We start from the raw sequence: 18,579 nt of genomic DNA, 5'->3' as shown, positions 1-18,579 counted from the left end.
TGTGATTTAATTATTCATTGTATTCTCAATCTCTTCAGTGGATATATCCCAGACAGGAAAAAGAATTAAACAAAAAAGGAGCTAGGGCTGAAAGAATCAAAGAACTATCTAAATTTTCAAAATTAGGTAAATATAACTTCATAATTTAAGATATCAGATGAAGAAGCAAATGAATGAGTCTACAGGTAGGTTTTTTATGATAGTATGTAGTATGTGTCCGAAAGCAAATATTGCAAATTCCAGAATATTTTTATGACTTAGAAATAAATAAAAAAGCAAATATAAATAACAACTGTGCAAAGACAGTATTAAATGCTACCGAAATGAAACAATGAATTATATAGTAGAAAGACAATGAAAATTGTTGAAATTCAATGTCAATGTACTGATACCGAATTAACTTCTAATCGTGAAAAAAAGTCCTGCTAAAAGTTTCTTAATGATTGCATGCTTCAATTCAATTATTTAGGAAAAATAATGCCCAGAAAAAGTACAGATAAGATTTAAATATCAATGAAGCAAATTTTTGAGCAGTGATGGCTCAGGGGACAGAGCGTTCTCCTTCCAATGAGGTGAACTGGGCTTGAATCCCAGAGGTGGCTGGTTGATACGAATTCCACATCCGGCATGCACCGATCCCAGTGCTGACGTAAAATTCCTCAGCGGTTGAAGGATCGTGGGTTAGAGTCTCCTTGCCGACAGGCTAACCGTGGCAGATGTTCGTGGTTTTCTTCTCCATGTAGCGTGGGTTAGTTCCTTCAAAAAGTCCTTCGCGAAGGCAATTTTCTCCTAATACTTCATCCAGGAGTTCCCTTGTCGTCTGGATTGGGTTTAAAATTGCAAGGCTACTGGTGTGAACATTAGTTGTCGTAAACTCAAAATTGGGTCGGCTGATCAACGATGGTTATAAAATATAAAATGAAACGAAGCAAATTGAACGTTAGAAAACATTTATAAATGAGAAATTCCTTACAACAGTTCCACATGTAAACCAAAGCAAATTGTAAAAAAATTTTCCACACTCCACGATATATTCAGACTTAAGAAAAAAATATAGTTGTAATTCTTGGAAGAAAATTTTTATTTTATTTCCTGTTTCATATTTTATTGAAACCTAGTGGAATTTGCTTCATTTAATAAACTGCCATGAGAAATAATTTTATTATTTAAATGTTTTAATACGTTGTAAATCTTTTTAATAAAGGTCTACAATTGGTCAAAATTAATGTTGAAGCTGTTTCATTACGAACCCTCACGAGCGGGACATTGCGTTTTCTTGTTAGATGTCCCACACGGTAGCTATAACCAACTTTAAAAAAAATAATTGTAATTCAAATATGAATTCGAACATAAAAATCACTTACATAAGTATACTTTCGATGCAAAATAATAAATTGCTTAAACGATATCTTTGAATTGGCTTTATTCATCGATTTATTTCAAAAATAATGTATTTGCGCAGTTTCAGCTCTCTTCGGCATGAGACGCTTAGTTTAATTGTTCTAATTAATGCAATTTCTAGCTTACAAAAAAGTTTTTAGTCTTAAAAAAATAGAGTTATGTATGCAGTTCAAAATAATTACATAAAATTTCCGTTTTTGTAAGTTACTTAACATATTATAATACAATTGATGAAGAAAATGCCCTAGAAATCGCCCCACACTTTATGTAGTGTGTGATATTAGAAAAAAATAATAAATAAAATCCTTTGTTGAGTTTAACTGTATTCCTTTGGCTAATTTTTAACCACAAATGACAACTTTTTCTTTTACCACTCTTATTATGTTTCTAATCCCAAAAATTAAATTCGAAGGCTAACTTAGTATTTTAACACCGAAAAAAAGAAACCACTATCACTAATTGCGATATTTTAGTTATTTTTACCACAATCAAAGCGTGAAGTAGTCGAAAATTAGGGAAATCAAAAATTCCAATTGCTATCGTTGACCACAATTAGTCACCTTTTAGCTTGTTATTTATTTATTTTTTTCTTTATTACTCTTAGTTTAGCTACAATCTTAAGAATAAGGTTGATTTAAAAACATACCTTTTTAAAGTATGCTTGCATTTGGGTTTGCCATGCATTCTAATTATTAAGTATTCTCAACTTTTCATCTTTTTATCCCCATCCATTTCTTTTTTCTTAATATATATGTATATACAAGCATTCTCTAGTTTTTTCATCAATATTTAAGTAGTTTAATAAATAATTTTCTATTTTTAAAATGGGCAGTGAGGGAGAAAGAAAAATATTTGAATAAAAAGAATATAATTGAATTTTAAAACTCATTTTCCTCAACAAAAAAAAAAAAACAAAAACCGCTGTACACGTACATGGGCCACCCGAAACAAACGCCCCTATCTTGCTAATCATGACGCCACTTCTGCAGCGCCGCCACTGATTTGTACGTGAAAACACAAAAAAGTAGAGACTAAAAACGAAACTCAAAAAACCGAAAACGAAACTAATACAATTTCTTGAAAACATTTATGTTTTGCTAGCTGAGATATATCTGTGTCTTTTCAATATTTCATTATTAAATAATAAAATAGAATTACAGAAAATTTAATTAAGTGGCAACGTTATTCGCTGCCGGTAGCGCCGACATCGGAGTAAGAGAAAAATAAAATAATAGATGATTCGAAGGAGAAGGGAGTGTTCTTGATTTTTGTTGAAAATTATAAATTTTTTATGTTTGCAGATTGTATTTAAACGTTACAGTTATTTTCTTAAATTTTATTTAAAATTTATTATTTAATATCAGTTTTTGTTATAATTAAGCTCAAAGATCTGTAGTTTTGAAAAGAGCAATTTTTTGCGCTCTCTAACAGCCCTTTGGGCGGTCGTGTAAACCCCGTAGTCTAGAACATCACGTTGTACCGCTCTCTCGAAAAGCCGCAAGTTGAAATCGATCTGCGAATGGATGTCCGAGCTTTGGTAAGAGCAAATCATTTTCGAATACCTGTAACATGTTGAATTCGTTGAGAAAGGGGTGGCCAAACTCCCTGATCGTCCCCCTAAACTCTTTGGCTGGTTAATGAAAGGAACATAGGTGCAATATTTTATCAAGGCTAAGACTAAAATGTTCAGGATTATCTCTAAATTTTTTTAAAAAAAGTTTGCATTATTAATTTTTTTCACAAGCCTTTTAAGCATAAAATTATTAACTTTATTCAATTTTTTAGTGTTAAAATACTTTATTCTAAGGAAATAAAAAAATATTTATTTACACATACAAATGATATAACACATTTTATCATTATATTAGTTAATTTAAATTTATATCTTTCGGATGCTAATTATCACAATAAAAAAGAAAAAGTGAGCGATATATTTGTTTAAAAATCTTTAATTTTTTTTAGTCATTCTTAAATTATTGAGAATTTTATTTAACATGTTTAATTAATTTGAACTTAGTCAAATAAATCCTCTCTCAAGGTTGGAATCCCTGGTATTGAAATAATTTCAAATAAAATCAATTAATGTTCATTATTAGCTAGAATTATTTTTTTTCCATTGCAGTTTAATTAGCTTTCATTAATAACTAGAAAGATTACACCAGGGCTTATCTACATATGCAAACTAAAAATTTCTGTTAATAAAAGTTATTCTATTTTTTCCTTATATTTATTTTATATTTCAAAGTAAATATTTTAATGTAATTTAGGAGAAATACACTTTTATATACGATTAGTTTATTGCAATAAAATAATTTAATTAAAAAAAAAATTTCTTCAAGAAAAAAAAAAAGCATTTTCTATTCAAAGGAGTGTGTAAAATTTTTTTCTATTTAACAATTTTTGAAGAATGTTTTAATTTATCTCCGGAAAACTATCTTGTAAGAGTTGGCTAAGTGCAAGATTTTTTTTTTCAAAAAAAAAAAAAAAAGGGATTTGAATTTATTTGATTTAAATCAGATTTCTTTTAATTATTTAAATCAATTTTGTTAATTATTTACCAGCTAAATTATTTGATAAAATCTATTAGCAGTATTTAATATTTATTTTTACAAACTAGTCACTGAATTAAAAAAATCACATTTATTTTTATTTTCATTCTAAAATTTTAAAGACATGGAAGTAGTTTGTCTGTTAGATATCCAATGAAGAGTAAATTTAGTTAGGTCGGATTACAGTAAAGTTGCTCTGCTATAGTTCTACCCACTTTTAAGAAAAATTACTATTTGGTTTAAGATAAATAAATTATGTTAGGTCTTGTTCTCTAATACTACCTTTATATAAAAGCTAACTTATATTTAGATATTTGTATCTTCATAGTTTTGCAATCTGCATATCTATTATCAGAGGTCTATCTAGATTTTACTGAGAGGTACCTATTTTGTGACAATTTTCATATAATTTGTAAAGATTAAAAATTATCATTATAAAATCAACACAAAAATATGAATTTATCGTTTCTTACAGCATACAAAAATAAAACTTTAAGAAAAAATATTTTGTGAAGCTACTGTTTTTCCTAAAGTTGAATTTGTGAAGGTACCGCTATACGGTAGTAAATTTGGCCTTGGCAGACCGCTAATTGTCGTAAGCAAGATTGCAATGAAAAAATAATAATAAGCAATATTTAAATATTTTTGCAGCCCCAATTTTTTTTAAAAACTAAAATTTTTTAAAAAGTATCTGTTTAGATATTATTGCAACCTTTAGCTGCATGTAGTAAAATCATACTTAAGATAGCCAGATAAATGATTTATGTTTTTATAATATAATTATGTACCTTCACTTTTCAAATTTAAAATGTATGTTATTTGTAGATAATATTTTATTTCTTGTAATTACAATTATGAATTTTTGTCTCATATTTTCATATAAAAAATTTTTTAGTTGCACCAGTCTATACTGATTGTATTCTATTTTAGTTGCATCAGTCGTGTGATTGGGTAGATATCTGTATTGTGATTTGTGGCAATATAATCGCTAAGTCTACGCATCTTTCGGGCAGCGGCCCGCAAGAAACTTTTTAAAAAAAACACGGTAAGGCACCAATTTGAAAGGTAGGATAACTCGTAGCCACCCATGGGCATAAACATGTACTTTTTTTTAAAAAAATTGCTAGTTTTTAATTTATCTGGCACCCTGGCGATTGTAGTTGGCGTGACAGATCAGGATACAGAAATATCCCATGTGATTCTTCCTTTAATCCGTCAAGCCTGTTGATCCTCAAGCTTGTTGATCCGCGAATCAATAATTTATATTCAAACAAGATTTTGAGTTCCTGTTATCTAAAATTTAAATTTCATTACACATAATCTCATTAATCAGACATTTATTTTGTCATCAGTAGCCTTTTGTTTGCTTCCTTAGTTCTCCTTCACCCACGCTAATCACTTATTTTTACTTAGATTTGTTGGAGAAAAACGAAACTTTGAGATCAACTATGAGAACACGGAACTGAAAAAAAAAATTTCATAATAACCTCAACTAGAATTGATTCTAATAAATTTGCTCTTTTTTTAAAAAATTAAGCTGCCATCCCTTAAAAACACTTACCTTTATATTCATATTCCATTTTGAAAACAAAATTTATTCACTGTTCAAATAATTATGGTAAAATTGTCTAAGTTCATAGGTTTAATTCTGATTACTATTACGAATATTTACTTTGTTTGTATTGTTCACAACTAGTTACATTTTTATTAGTGTCTTTTTTTTGGGGGGGGGGATTGAGAAATGGGGTTATTGTATTTTTTAAGTGATTTTAAATTTCAAACTATTTCTTTTAAACATAATTTTTTTTTTCATTTGAAAGAAATGGATTTTTACTTGTTTATTTTCTCATAATTATCAGTTTATACTATCAAAAATTTCAAGTTATTTATCAATTAAACGTTCTTTGTTAGTTTACTATTTTTGAAAAAATAGCATGTCTTAAATTTTTTTTGTAAACTATAAATTTTATAAACCTATTTCAAGGATCAGATAGATGTTAAGTGAGTGCGTTGCCCTATTTTATTACTAGGGGAACTTTGTAATGAGGCCAATACTAAAATATAAAATTGATAATTAGTAAAGTAATTCTGAACTGACAAACATTTAAAAGATTGCTTGCTTGAAATGTTTCTTCTCAATATAGAATTTTTTCCAATTTCCCAATAAAAGAAAAGTTTTAAAAAAAAATTTTTAACTCCTAATTTAAGGAGAAGCAATTTTGTTGTTAATTCCAATGTGTATCTCGAGAATTATTTAATCAATGTGATATATTTGCTCCTTTTTTTATTTGGCTACAGTTAGATCGAATAAACTTCTCATAATTAGGACAAGAAAATTCTGAATAACACGTTGGGCTCAATGCTACCATCCCCTAACTTCTGATGCATCGCCTGAAACCTATATTGACCTGTTGATATTTGTGTTAAATCTATGTACGGAGATGCAACGATTTACTGCCCAGTCCTATATGGCACACAAAATTTTAATCTCACATTTAAGTAAACACTTTTGATGCATTCGATTTTCATTGATACCAGTGTAGATCCATGCCATATCATTTTTATAGTTTTTGAAACTAAGTATCAAATATATTAATAATTAATGTATCAAATAATCTCTTTCTAGCACTCTTTGAGTATGAGTTTCACTGTATAAGAAATTCAGAGAATGATTTTAACATGGGACGGAAGTAACTTGCCTTCCACCCAAAGAATGACCTTTCTAAATTTTGTAATGGTAAGTTTGTAAATTGTATATTTTTTCCCCTCTTCATTCTGTGACTAAATTATGTGTACACAAATGTTTAAGCTCTTTTTTTGAAATACTGAGGTATTAAATTTTTTTTAATTTTCTTTGTTATTCGTTTAATCATTGACACATTTAAATGTTTATATTTTCACTAGAATGTTTATTTTGTCACTAAACATGTTTTTTTCCTTTTTCTGCAGAATTTTTTTTTTTGAAATATGTCTTTCTTGCACAAATAATCAAGATTTTTCTATTCTCGTTTGAGATTTTAATAAAAATCAGTAATGACTGGCTTCAGCTAAAGCTTCAATTTAATAAATTAAATAATTCAGAAATCGTGAAAGTGTTAAAGATAGATCACGTTCTAGAAGAAGTTCTTTGAAGAGCATCATATTTGCAGACATTTATTTGGGTACCTCTTTTTTTAAGGAGTCTTATTCATGTAATTCCTGATCTTTATTTTGGTAGTTACTGCACAGATTTTAAGTTTTATATGTATGAATTTTAATTTATTATAGTTTAATTTATTTGCAAATTTCAATTTGTGTAATGATTTACAAAATTCGAAAGAGGAAATAGTGAATTTTTACGCCTACAAAATGCGAGAATATCGCCTATGATATTAGAATTTAAAAAATATTACATCAACAATTAAAAAATTTTATACATTTTTATTCTATACTTTATTCTGTAAACACAAAGTTTCTGTTACTTTAAATTAGTAATTGTTCTAATTAAAAGTATCTTAAAGCAAAATATTCGTGCACGGAAGTTTGTAGTAGAAAGCTGAAAAAATTCTGCCTAAGGGATACTCAGTATTATTCTGATTTTTTCCTTCAGATATATGTAAATCAGAAATTTATGTATATTTTTAAAGTTTGGTTATAATTTAACCAAACAAAACCATTTGGTGCTCTTCTTATTATTATTTTGGTGCCTCTGATGTGTTGGTTAAAAAAATATCTTCTAGGAGACGTGTTTTTGTATTTTTTTTCTTCTGTTTCATCCGACTTAATAAACACTTTAAAGACCAGTTAAACATTTTATGAGAAATGTTCGTGTCGTCTCTGCTGTAACAGAGACCTTAAAAAAAATTTTTTTTTTTCAATTTTGATATTTTTTCACAGTCTTTTTTTATAGGTAGTTATATTAAGTAGATAAATTAAGAAGATTCATTAAAGTTATGTTCATTTATGAGGGGCCTTTTTAGCCGAAAGTGAATGAACCCTTCACTAAAAAGGTCCTTGAAAGTTATCTCTGCACTTATCTTAAAATATCACTTTGAAAATATGTCACATAAACTTGATTCAAGTATCAAAATTAGCCTTTCTTGTAAGATTTGAAATAAGGAACCTTTTTAAATACATATTGTTTGTATTTTTAAGTCCGCCAAACGTTAGTAAAAACTTTAAACGTACATTTCAACTAAATAAATTAAATAAAAATTGTTTGAATTTCCTTGTGTCCGGCTAACTGGAAAGTACCCATAATACTTTTTGATTATCTTATATATCTTGATTATCTTGTATATCTGTTCTGCGAGATATATTTGGTAAACTTGTTGCTTTCACTATATTTAAAAAATTCTTAATACACCAAAAAAATTTTTTTTACAGTAAAGTATTAAAATTTATTAACTTCACTGTTTATTTTTTCTTTAGTTTTATTTTGATGAATATCTAATAATTTTAGTAATGCAGGTTCAAAACTTTTATATTGTGCTGGCAGTTATGTGAAATTGTAATGGAACATGACCTGTAGGCATCATGTTTTTTTGTTTTGTTTTTTTTGTTTACATAACTTAAACTATTGGTGAAATATTAACTTGTAAAATCATTTTATTGAGAATCTGCCAATATGCTGATTAAATAGCAAAAATATAAAAAAGGGAATTATTTTGAAAGGGAAAGAAACTCCTAAGTGTCTAATTAAATTATTTTGATATATTATGCTATTTTATAGTTCATTAGAATTGAAAATAAAATTTATGTAATCATCTTTATAATGTGTAAGTTTTTATATTTCCTTTTTCAGAATGGCTGAGAGAGATGGAGGTGTTCCTAATCAAAAACGTTTAATGGATCATTCAGAAAATGTGGACTTCGCAGAAAAATCTGATGAATTCAAAAAATTATGTGAATATGGTCTTAATCCAAAAGTTGTGATTAAATTGGAAGAAATTTTTAAAACAGGTGTTTACACATATTCCATGATATTCTTTTGTAAAAATTATTACTTTGACGTAAGCATATCTTTTCCAATTAAAGCGGCACTTACGTAAGCATATCTTTTCCAATTAAAGCGGCACTTGCATAGTGCGCTTAACTTAGGTAGGGTCACATGCTGAAGTATTTAGTCAGACCACAATTCTAGCAGTTTTAATATAGACCTTAGTGCTAAAGGCACTATATATTTTTAATTGGTCAATTTAGAAATGTATTTGCATCAAATTAAATAATTTTAAGTAGAATTTTTATTTTATCTGTCACATAATGTATAAGTAAGTTTTAAAATAAGACCCAACTCTAAAAAAAAAACTAATTTACACCTAATGTTAAAATAAAAAGAAATTATTTTATTAGGTAATTATAATTGTAAGATGGTTCCATTAGTGTAGATTAAAGAATGAAATTTTTTTTCTTTTATGGATGAAATTTAAAACAGTTAATGCAGCATTTCTAATTAAAGTAGTTGCTAAAGACAGGATGTCATAACAAAGACAGGATAAGCATAACAAAAATTTTATTACCTTGCAGACCTCGAGGTGTAAATTTAAAATAATGCGGGAAGAGAAAGGGCACTTAAGAATTGCATGAGAATCTATCACTGGAAATGTCATCATACGACTTTAGAGGCGCTTCCCTGTTATTGACTGTTTCATATTTATTTTTGAAAACGGCATTTAAATCAGTTCTGTATCAGATTTTTAATCCAATTTAGAAGATTTGGAGAGTTTGTCAGTTAAGTCGCCAAATCTTTGAACAATGATTAAAATCTAATACTGAACCAATTTCAATGCCATTTTCGACATTAATCATTATACAGGGTGCGTAGCGTTTGTAAAAAGTACTTAAAGGTGCTTTTTTGGAGATTTTGTTTTTAAAAGCTTTTAAAGGTGCTTTTTTCAGATTGCGTTTTTAAAAAGTGCTATTTTTCCAAATAATTTTTTCCCCCTTCAGTGATGTCTGGTGGATCCCATGCATTTCACGAAAAATGGGGAGTTTGCTACGTAATCATTAACGCGGACTTCATGTCGTACTAACGTTATGACTTGCGTGTGCGCGCACACTTGTAACCGAAACCAGAGTGCTCCAATTCAGATAGAGAATATCAGATCCTTATGAAATGTTTTCTTTTTTAATTTATTTTAATTTTATTCTTCTTTATTTTATTTTACTTCTAAACACCTTTTTTGACGTAGGGGGTAAGGGTACTTTTGTTCTGAGTTCAGGGTCAAGTTGAATTCACTCGGTGATGTGGGAAAGTCATGAGTGTTTCGATTTACGCTCCTATCTTTTTTGATTTTTTTCAATGCTAAAACTGTTCATAAAAAGTTTTTGTTTTCAATAATATCATTGATCGAATATGGATTTTTTGAGTGCTTGAAAATTTTTGTAAAGTGCTTAAAAAGTTTTTAAAAAGTGCTTATTTTTTATTCAAAGATTTGGCTACGCACCCTGTTATAAAATATGAAATTAAGAAAATTTAGGTTAAAAAAAGAAGTTTACAAACACAGAAAAGGTTATAATAAGGAAATGCCTCGAAAGGCTAAAAATGAAATTTCCAATAATGGGTTCCAATGCAGTTGCCCTACCTCACCTAGAACTAATTCAGACTCACCCTATATAATGGCCGAAATTGGTAATTTACTGGTGTAGTAGAGATGGTGAAAACAGGATTATGAAAAAGGACAGTTTCTGATGAAAACAGGATCATAATTATTATAAAACTTTTATTCAGTAACACTTGTAGAGCTCGAGATATAAAATTAAAGGAATGTTTAAAATCGACTTTTTAAGTGAAGTAATAAATTTTGCATAATATGAATTAAAAGTAGTATTTAATCAAGGCCTTGTAGTATAGGAAAGATCCATTATAGGCATATTATCGAAAAACGATACTGCCGAAAGAAAATAAAATTCTGCCTGCCTCACTATATCTCATATTAATAAATACTTGGCAGAATCATGTTGGCTGAAGATTTAAAGCCAAAAAGTCGTTGGAAGTTAAAGTAAACCCATATATGTTAATATTTAATTCGATTTTTTGATACAGAACTTTTTCAGGCTGAATGCACAATAAATTATGTCTACTTGTTTTCAAATTATATTTTAGGAGAATTGGAAAAAAAAAACGAAAAACTGAATATTTTAGTGTTAAAAGTTTATTTATGGATGCGTTCAAACTTAAAATTACATAGTTCAAATATTGAGTTGCATTACGTATGTTATTCATGCAAAAAGCTAACATTACTCTTTAAAAATTTTTTTATTTATGTACCTTAAGTATAACTGCAAATCATGATAGAACTAGGTTTTGCCTTCCTGTTTTAAAATTTTATTTATTAGAATCCTGTCTTTTTTTTTTTATTTAAATATAAACAGTATTTTTGAAACATCCAATTATAGGCTATATCAGGTTATATGTATTATTAAATATTAATAAGTCTATCAAAGTGAAAAAGTTTATGCTATGAATAATTGTACTGAAATCATTCCTTTATCAATATATATATATAAACCTTTTTAAAGCAGTGAATCTCAAATTTATAATTAGGGAAAATTTCTAGCTATTTTCTAGGGATTTTTCCTGTGTATGCAGTCAATCATTAGTTGTATCTATAATATTTCATTGTTGGTTTTTATTTATTGCAGGTAAATTATGCTACAATGATTTGGACGAACGAGCTTTGGATGCAATTAAAGAATTTCCAGTAGATGGTGCTTTCACTGTTCTTAAGCAATTCCTTGATAGCAGCTTAGAACACGTTTCTAATAAAAGTGCGTTTCTGTGTGGTGTTATGAAAACTTATCGTCAAAAAATGAAAGTTCCTTCAAATACTAGTACTGGGGCTACCAAGGGGCCAGATGAGGAGAAAATTAAGGTATGATAATATTTTCAATGCTAAGTTACTACTTATAATTAGCTAACCTTTCAGTGTGAATCGAATAAAAATTCTTATTAATGTGTATAAAAATAGGCATGATTGTCGAAATTGATTTGATATATTTGTCTATCTTCTATTATAGGCTATTTTAGACAGAACTGGGTATACACTTGATGTAACTACTGGACAAAGAAAATATGGTGGACCACCTCCAAATTGGACTGGGTCACCTCCAGGAAGTGGATGTGAAGTAAGTACAGTGGGTATTGATAGTACATGGTGCATAGAGTTTTTTAAAGGTGTTTATATTCGTTTTTTAAAAGCCCTTAAAGATGCTTTTTTTTTTTCATTTGAAAAGTGCTTGATATACATTATCTGTTCGAAAATGAGATTGTTTTTTCTTTACCACAATCTTCGGTGAACCGATGGTCTGTAGCATATGCAAGCGCCCTATCGTTTTACTTGTTTGATGAAGTATTTGTGAGTCAGCATGTGCGTGTACAGTGATGGGTTCAGTGAGATTCTCCCATATGCAACTCTGCTGCATTTTGCAGGATATTCTCAATTTCAGGCTTCATTTTGCACCCTCTGAAATCGAAAGAAAAAAAATCTAGATTTTTTTTTTTTTATGGTGGCTAATAGAATCGATAAAATGTTTCTTCTCAGAAACTAGCTGTCTCATCATGATCATGTAAAGTCTTTGAAAATTATTTTGCATTTTGTAATATACATAGTGCTTAAAAAATTTTTTGAGTACTTAAAAGGTGCTTATTTCTTGTTGAAAGATTTGGCTACGTTTCCTGTAGTATCTTTTACCAACTTGTAAGTTTTATTTGCACCATAGGTATAATTTCAGACTATATTGAAATTTGCAAATCCAATATAGTTAGGACCTCTTCCTGTTTAAATTACTATTAATTAGAATAAATCCATATTAAGATTGTTAGTGATGTTTCATGCAATTTTATTTTGCAGTTTCTTTTTTTCAAAAGTTATCTATATGCTGTTTTAAAGAAATGACATAATATTTTTGATATATGTTGTCCTGATTTTTTCTTTGTCCCACTATAAAGCCTGTGAATGTTAATTTTTGCAGAAGTCTATAACATTTTTCCTTTTAGTTGTATAGTCTAAACTTCAAGTTTTTTTTTATAGTAGTCCCTTTTTGTTGCAGATTTTTGTAGGTAAAATTCCAAAGGATATATTTGAAGACGAGCTTATTCCTCTTTTTGAAAAATGTGGTCCTCTTTGGGATTTACGATTAATGATGGATCCACTGACTGGACAAAATCGGGGTTATGCATTTATTACTTTCAAAAATAAATCAGGAGCTCAAAATGCTGTGAAGCAGGTATGATTGTAACTTATTCATTTTTCTTACTGTCCATTGAATTTTTTAGCTAAAAATTTTTTTTCTGTACTATAGCTGGATAATCATGAAATCAGAAAAGGAAAATTCATTGGCGTGACAGTGTCAATAAATAATCACAGGTTATTTGTTGGGAACATTCCAAAAAATAGAGGAAAGGACGAACTTTTTGAAGAATTTACTAAGCACGCCCGTAAGGCTTCATTCACTATTATCTCATTATTATTCTCACAACTAAGTTTTAAAAATAATTTTTAATTTTTTTTTATTTAGCTGGACTCACAGAAGTCATTATTTATAGTTCACCTGATGATAAGAAAAAAAATAGAGGCTTCTGCTTTCTGGAATATGATTCACATAAAGCTGCTTCTCTAGCTAAGAGAAGATTAAGTACAGGACGCATAAAGGTCTGGGGATGTGATATCATTGTTGACTGGGCCGATCCTCAAGAAGAACCTGATGAAGAAACGATGTCAAAAGTATGATTTTTTTGTATATTTTTTTTGTATGATTCTAATCTTTAAAATAAAAAGCAATATTAAATATCTTGCAGCTGTAGGAATTAAAAAGAAAAAGGAACAAAAAGTATAACTTTTATGGAATTTTTTTGTACAATTTATAAGAGTTCGTACACGCTGGAATACTTGAAATAGTCAAAGAAAACTAAATTGAAAAAAGTTGTAATAGTCAGGGGGAAGAATAATTTTACCCACAAAAACTGATATTCGTAAGGGGATTTGACACCCTATCATATGAAATTTCATTTTCACTACTGTAAGTTGCGCAGTAAAGTAAGTAAAAATTATTGAATTTTTTGCCAAAGTGGCAGGTATTGGATTCCTCAAAGATATCTATTTTTAAGCTTTTCCAGGAAAAAGCCTGCAATCAGATGTCTGATTTAGATTGTAAAACTTCTGCCTTAAGAGAATTGTGTTTTTTTATTGATCAGAATCAGTGTTATTAGTTTTCGTTCCCGGAACATAATGTTTTTTAATCCACTTATGTTCTCAATTTTCATTATCCTTGATTTATTATGATAAATTATTGTTCTATAATTTCGGATAATACATTAATTATTACGAAAACTATTTGTTATCTGTTATGGAATATCATTAGCAAGTTTTCTTTGGTGTGAGATCACATCTACTTTTTTAAAAATTGGTATGTTTTTATAAAGAAATAAAAGCTGATGATGATTTTATGAAGCAGATTCTTTGGAGTTATTGATTGTTATAAAGCAAAGCGCTATGTTTTTTTTCTAAAAATTTTGTACTCATAAAATTAGTTCTTATTCATTAATTTTAAGATAAGATTTTGTTAAAATTAAGTTGGTCTCGGTATATATCTTGCATTGTCGTGGTTTTACTATTTTTGATGGTGCTTCCTTTTACTTTTGTTTCTGTTTGGTAATTTTTTAGTGTTTGCATTAATTTTCCTTGTATTTTATACTTTTTTTTTAATTAGGGATGAAATATTTTTTTTAAATTAGTAATTTTGTTTTTACCTTAATTTGAAAATTTTAATAAACCTTAAGCTTGTTATAATTTGACTTCAATTAAGCGTGAATTACTGATATATTTATTAGTTTCTATTTGCGCTATTAAATCTCAGGAAAAGGCTTTTCTTATTCTCATTGCTAAGACTCTTGTGTACAGTTGTTCGTTCATAAGGAAAAAACTGCCAGAATTCTGGTAGTTTATGCTTTTCATCTTCAACTATTGCCAAAACAGGTTTTATCCATTATTAAAGGTTAATTTTACTGCATATTGTTAAAAATGGATTATAAGTAACATTAACAATTAGTAAATTAGATTGTCTTTTTTATTGCCCCATTTCTTTTTATCAAATAAATCCAACTTTATAGTGCAATTAAAAAAAAAAAGAAGAAGTTTTTTCCCTCCTAATGTAATTATGGCCATTATTTATTTTTTTAAATTTTCAAACAGTTTTAGTTGCTATAAAGAATTGGTCTTATACCTTTCTATTGAAATTTTAATTTTTAGAATAGTAGAACTGATATAATAATCTAACCTTTAAATCTTATTTAATTAAAAAACAATTTAATTTAATTCTTATTAATTATTTATTTGGTTTTAAGTAAATTATGTTTTACATTTTTTTATGGAAGTTAGTTTTCAACTACGAGTAAAATTCTGTGGCAATGTTTTATAAACGGTTTTAAAATGTAGAAAAAGCTTCTTTATTAATAGGTTCATAAATGATTAAAGTATGTTCTATGCTTTTCAATAGTTAAGGCTGTTAGTTGTATATAATTCTAATTTTGAAGAAATGTTTCAAACCAACAGCTGATGATTTATTAGGGAGGAACTTTTAACTTAAATCTTTGTTTGTAACTTATGACTTTAAATTCTTTTAGGTTAAGGTGTTATATGCTCGAAATTTAACCACAGATGTTTCAGAAGAGAAATTAAAGGAAATGTTTGAATCATATGGAAAAGTTGAAAGAGTTAAAAAAATTAAAGATTATGCATTTATTCATTTTGATGATCGGGACCATGCCATCAAAGCCATGAATTCTCTGAATGGGAAAGAAATAGGTGGAGCTCCTATGCAAGTTTCTTTAGCCAAACCGCCCTCTGATAAGAAAAAGAAGGAAGAGATATTGCGAAACCGCGAAAGACGTATGATGCAGATGATGCAACAGCGAGCTATGTAAGCCACTTTTTTTCCATTTTCATTTTACATTACCATTCTGATTTTGTAATTACCTAAATTTCTTTTAGGGTTTATTTTGATTGTACTTCAGAAACTTAATTTTATTGTAACCAAGTGTTCTAATAATGACAAATTGAAAGAAGTAGAAAGGTATATGTCTAAGAAGGTAGGTAATGAAAGGTAGTAGAATTCTGCTTATAAAACCAGAAAATTATTCTCGTGGAATTTTAAACTTGCTTACAAAGTTCCTCAATGGAACTTTAATTAATGAATGTTGTTAATTACTTTCTGCTACATGTCAGAGTTTTTAATGAAAGATAGTTGCTCTGGCATCTGTTCATTTTGTACCCGAACTGCATCAAATTTTGAAAAAAAGACGTTTTATAGTTTTCTGAGTTAGGCAAAGTATTTTATTATAATTTTTGTAATTTTACTCTTGTTAATAAGTTCTAATTTCTCGATTAAAATGAAACAATTTATCTCCTGTTTTAATTGATTTTTTTCATTATTGGTTATTTTTGGAACACCTGGTAATATCTTGACAATTAGTGCTTAATATGTATTTAATTATTTTTTGTAGGATGATGGGTATCCCTCCTCCTCCACCGCGTGGTAGAGGAGCTAGGTTACCATTACCATCCACTCGCAATTATGGTAAGTTTTGATGAATTATTTTCATATTTATATCTTTTTTCTTTAAATGCTATTAACAAAACTCTGTTCTGCATATTCTTTCCATTGTGCTCTTGCTTCTAACTTTACTTATTTTGCTTGCTTTCTTTATTATAATGTTTAAAATATTAATATGTAATTGTTTAAAATCAATGATGTGCATGCATTATTATTAAAATGTATTTTCTTAAATAATTTGTCTTAAGTAAAATGATATTAAATTGTTATAATTCTTTTATAAATGTGCTCTTTAAGCTGCTTAAAACCTATTTTTCTATGTTTTTATCTTGTATTCAATTTAATTATTTAATTGCATTGCATATATGATATTTTAAAGTCACCATGCGTTTATTCGAAACCAAAATCCTTATTGCTTTCTGTCAGATTATGACTACGACTACTACGGGTATGGTGACTATCAGGGAGGCTACGCCGCCGACCCCTACTATGATGATTATTACGGTGGCCGCTATGATGACTATTATGACTATGGATATGGAGCTGCACCCCGTCCCAGGGAACCCGTCGGTCGAGCCCGAGCTGGACCAGAGAGGGTGGGTTATGTTGCTGGAGTCTTGTCCTCGATAGTTCATCATTAGCTACAGTTTCCACTAGGAACAAAACTCATGAGGTTGGTCAAGTGTCTCGTAGTACCATTTATATTTAAAAGACACTGTCCTCCCTCGAGAAATATCATATCCGAGCAATAAAAAAAGCTCTCTTTATCATTTCCTTCTTTTCCTTTCTATTTCCCTTAAATTCCCTTTATGCATCTGCCAGATAACTTTAATGCTACTACTTGTGTTGTCGCTGCTACTAGGCCTATGTGACTCTCTAACTTTATTTCCTTAATAGTTAATCAAAAATTCATGGAAACAAAATTTTTTAAAATTGAATAATAAAATTTAGTTTGCTAGTAATGTAAGAATCTTGGCTCGGATATGATAGTGTTTTGTTTGTTTCTCTGTTTTTTGCTTTATGTGTTGTTGCTTGTAGATGTGTTTAACTCTCAAACCTTTAGTTTAATTGCTTTTTGTATTTTTAATTTGTATGTTAAATTTTTATTTAAAATTCTGAATATTAATGTAATGAATAATTTAATATTAGATGATTGTTTAACATATTTTAGTTCCATTAATGTACATAGTAGTAGTAGTTAGTAGTTTTAAAAAGTTATTTTTTGCAACTTGTCCTTTTATTATATAAGTGTACAGTCTGTTCTTAATCTTTATTGATAGAGGGCAGTTAATTTTTTATGCTGTTCCTTTTTTTCTTCTTCAAAAAACGTTTTTTAAAAAAATTGCATGAAATCTGAATAAAATGAATTATTTCAGGCTCGTGCTGGCCGTGGTATTCCCCGTGGCCGCGCCACTGGTCCCCCAACTCCTCGTGGCAGGGTTCCAGTCCCACCACCCCTAGGCAGAGGTACCCGTGGAGTATCCCGTGGAATACCTCCTGGTCCCATCCCGGTTCACCTTCATGGAGCCATCCCCAGGGGAAACCTAGTAGGTAAGCCAGGACGGAAGTTCGACACACCTAGCCATCAAAACCAAGGGGACTCAAAACGTCGCTTCCAAAACGCTGGAACTGGGCAATGGGGAAGTCATCCTATACCCCAGCAACCACTGAATTCCACTGGATACAATGGCTACCGTAATCGGACACCGGGGAATCCCACACACTGGTACCAAGACTCTTATGGCCAACAGTGGGGCTAGTTAACTCATCATAAACTCAATACTGTTTTTTTATACTTGAACTAGTTTTTCTGAAGCCAAACTTTTTTTCATTCGAAGAGGAAGTGTCCTTGTTTTCGAAGGGAGCAACAATCTTCCTAATACATGTTATATGATGGTACTACAGCTTTTGATGTGTTTTGGCTGTTATTTCCTGCCCAAGGCCTATTCTAATTTGTGATTTGAAAAGAAAAGGAAGATAAAAAGCAATTGTTATAAATTTAGAAAATTTGGTATGATGAATTAGTAACTAGGTATACTTTGCATGAAGACTTATATACTGCTTTTATCTGTGGGCTCTTCTACATACATCATGTTTA

General features: G+C 29.1%; 1 protein-coding gene across 3 annotated transcripts; it reads left to right on the top strand.

Annotated features, from left to right (window-relative positions):
- The first annotated feature begins 2,585 nt into the window (after positions 1–2,585).
- On the top strand, positions 2,586–18,453 carry LOC107445731 (heterogeneous nuclear ribonucleoprotein R). Of its 3 annotated transcripts, none has more exons than XM_043038661.3 (12): positions 2,586–2,938; positions 6,577–6,687; positions 8,734–8,891; positions 11,574–11,803; positions 11,949–12,056; positions 12,981–13,157; positions 13,233–13,368; positions 13,449–13,654; positions 15,553–15,848; positions 16,432–16,505; positions 16,908–17,077; positions 17,858–18,453. In XM_043038661.3, the coding sequence occupies exons 3-12, from the start codon at positions 8,735–8,737 to the stop codon at positions 18,239–18,241; spliced, it is 1,938 nt and encodes a 645-aa protein (XP_042894595.1). In that variant the 5' UTR covers positions 2,586–2,938; positions 6,577–6,687; position 8,734; the 3' UTR covers positions 18,242–18,453. The 3 variants fall into 3 exon arrangements, with proteins under 3 accessions (XP_042894595.1, XP_042894596.1, XP_042894597.1); XM_043038662.3 differs by having other exon boundaries at positions 16,908–17,154; XM_043038663.3 differs by lacking the exon at positions 16,908–17,077.
- Positions 18,454–18,579: the final 126 nt, after the last annotated feature.

The sequence above is a fragment of the Parasteatoda tepidariorum genome, chromosome 8, assembly GCF_982258835.1.
Source record: "Parasteatoda tepidariorum strain Cologne lab strain chromosome 8, Ptep-v5.0, whole genome shotgun sequence".
NCBI lineage: Eukaryota > Metazoa > Arthropoda > Arachnida > Araneae > Theridiidae > Parasteatoda > Parasteatoda tepidariorum.
The sequence above is the reverse complement of the archived record's forward strand: the minus strand, read 5'-3'. Positions and strand labels throughout refer to the sequence as shown.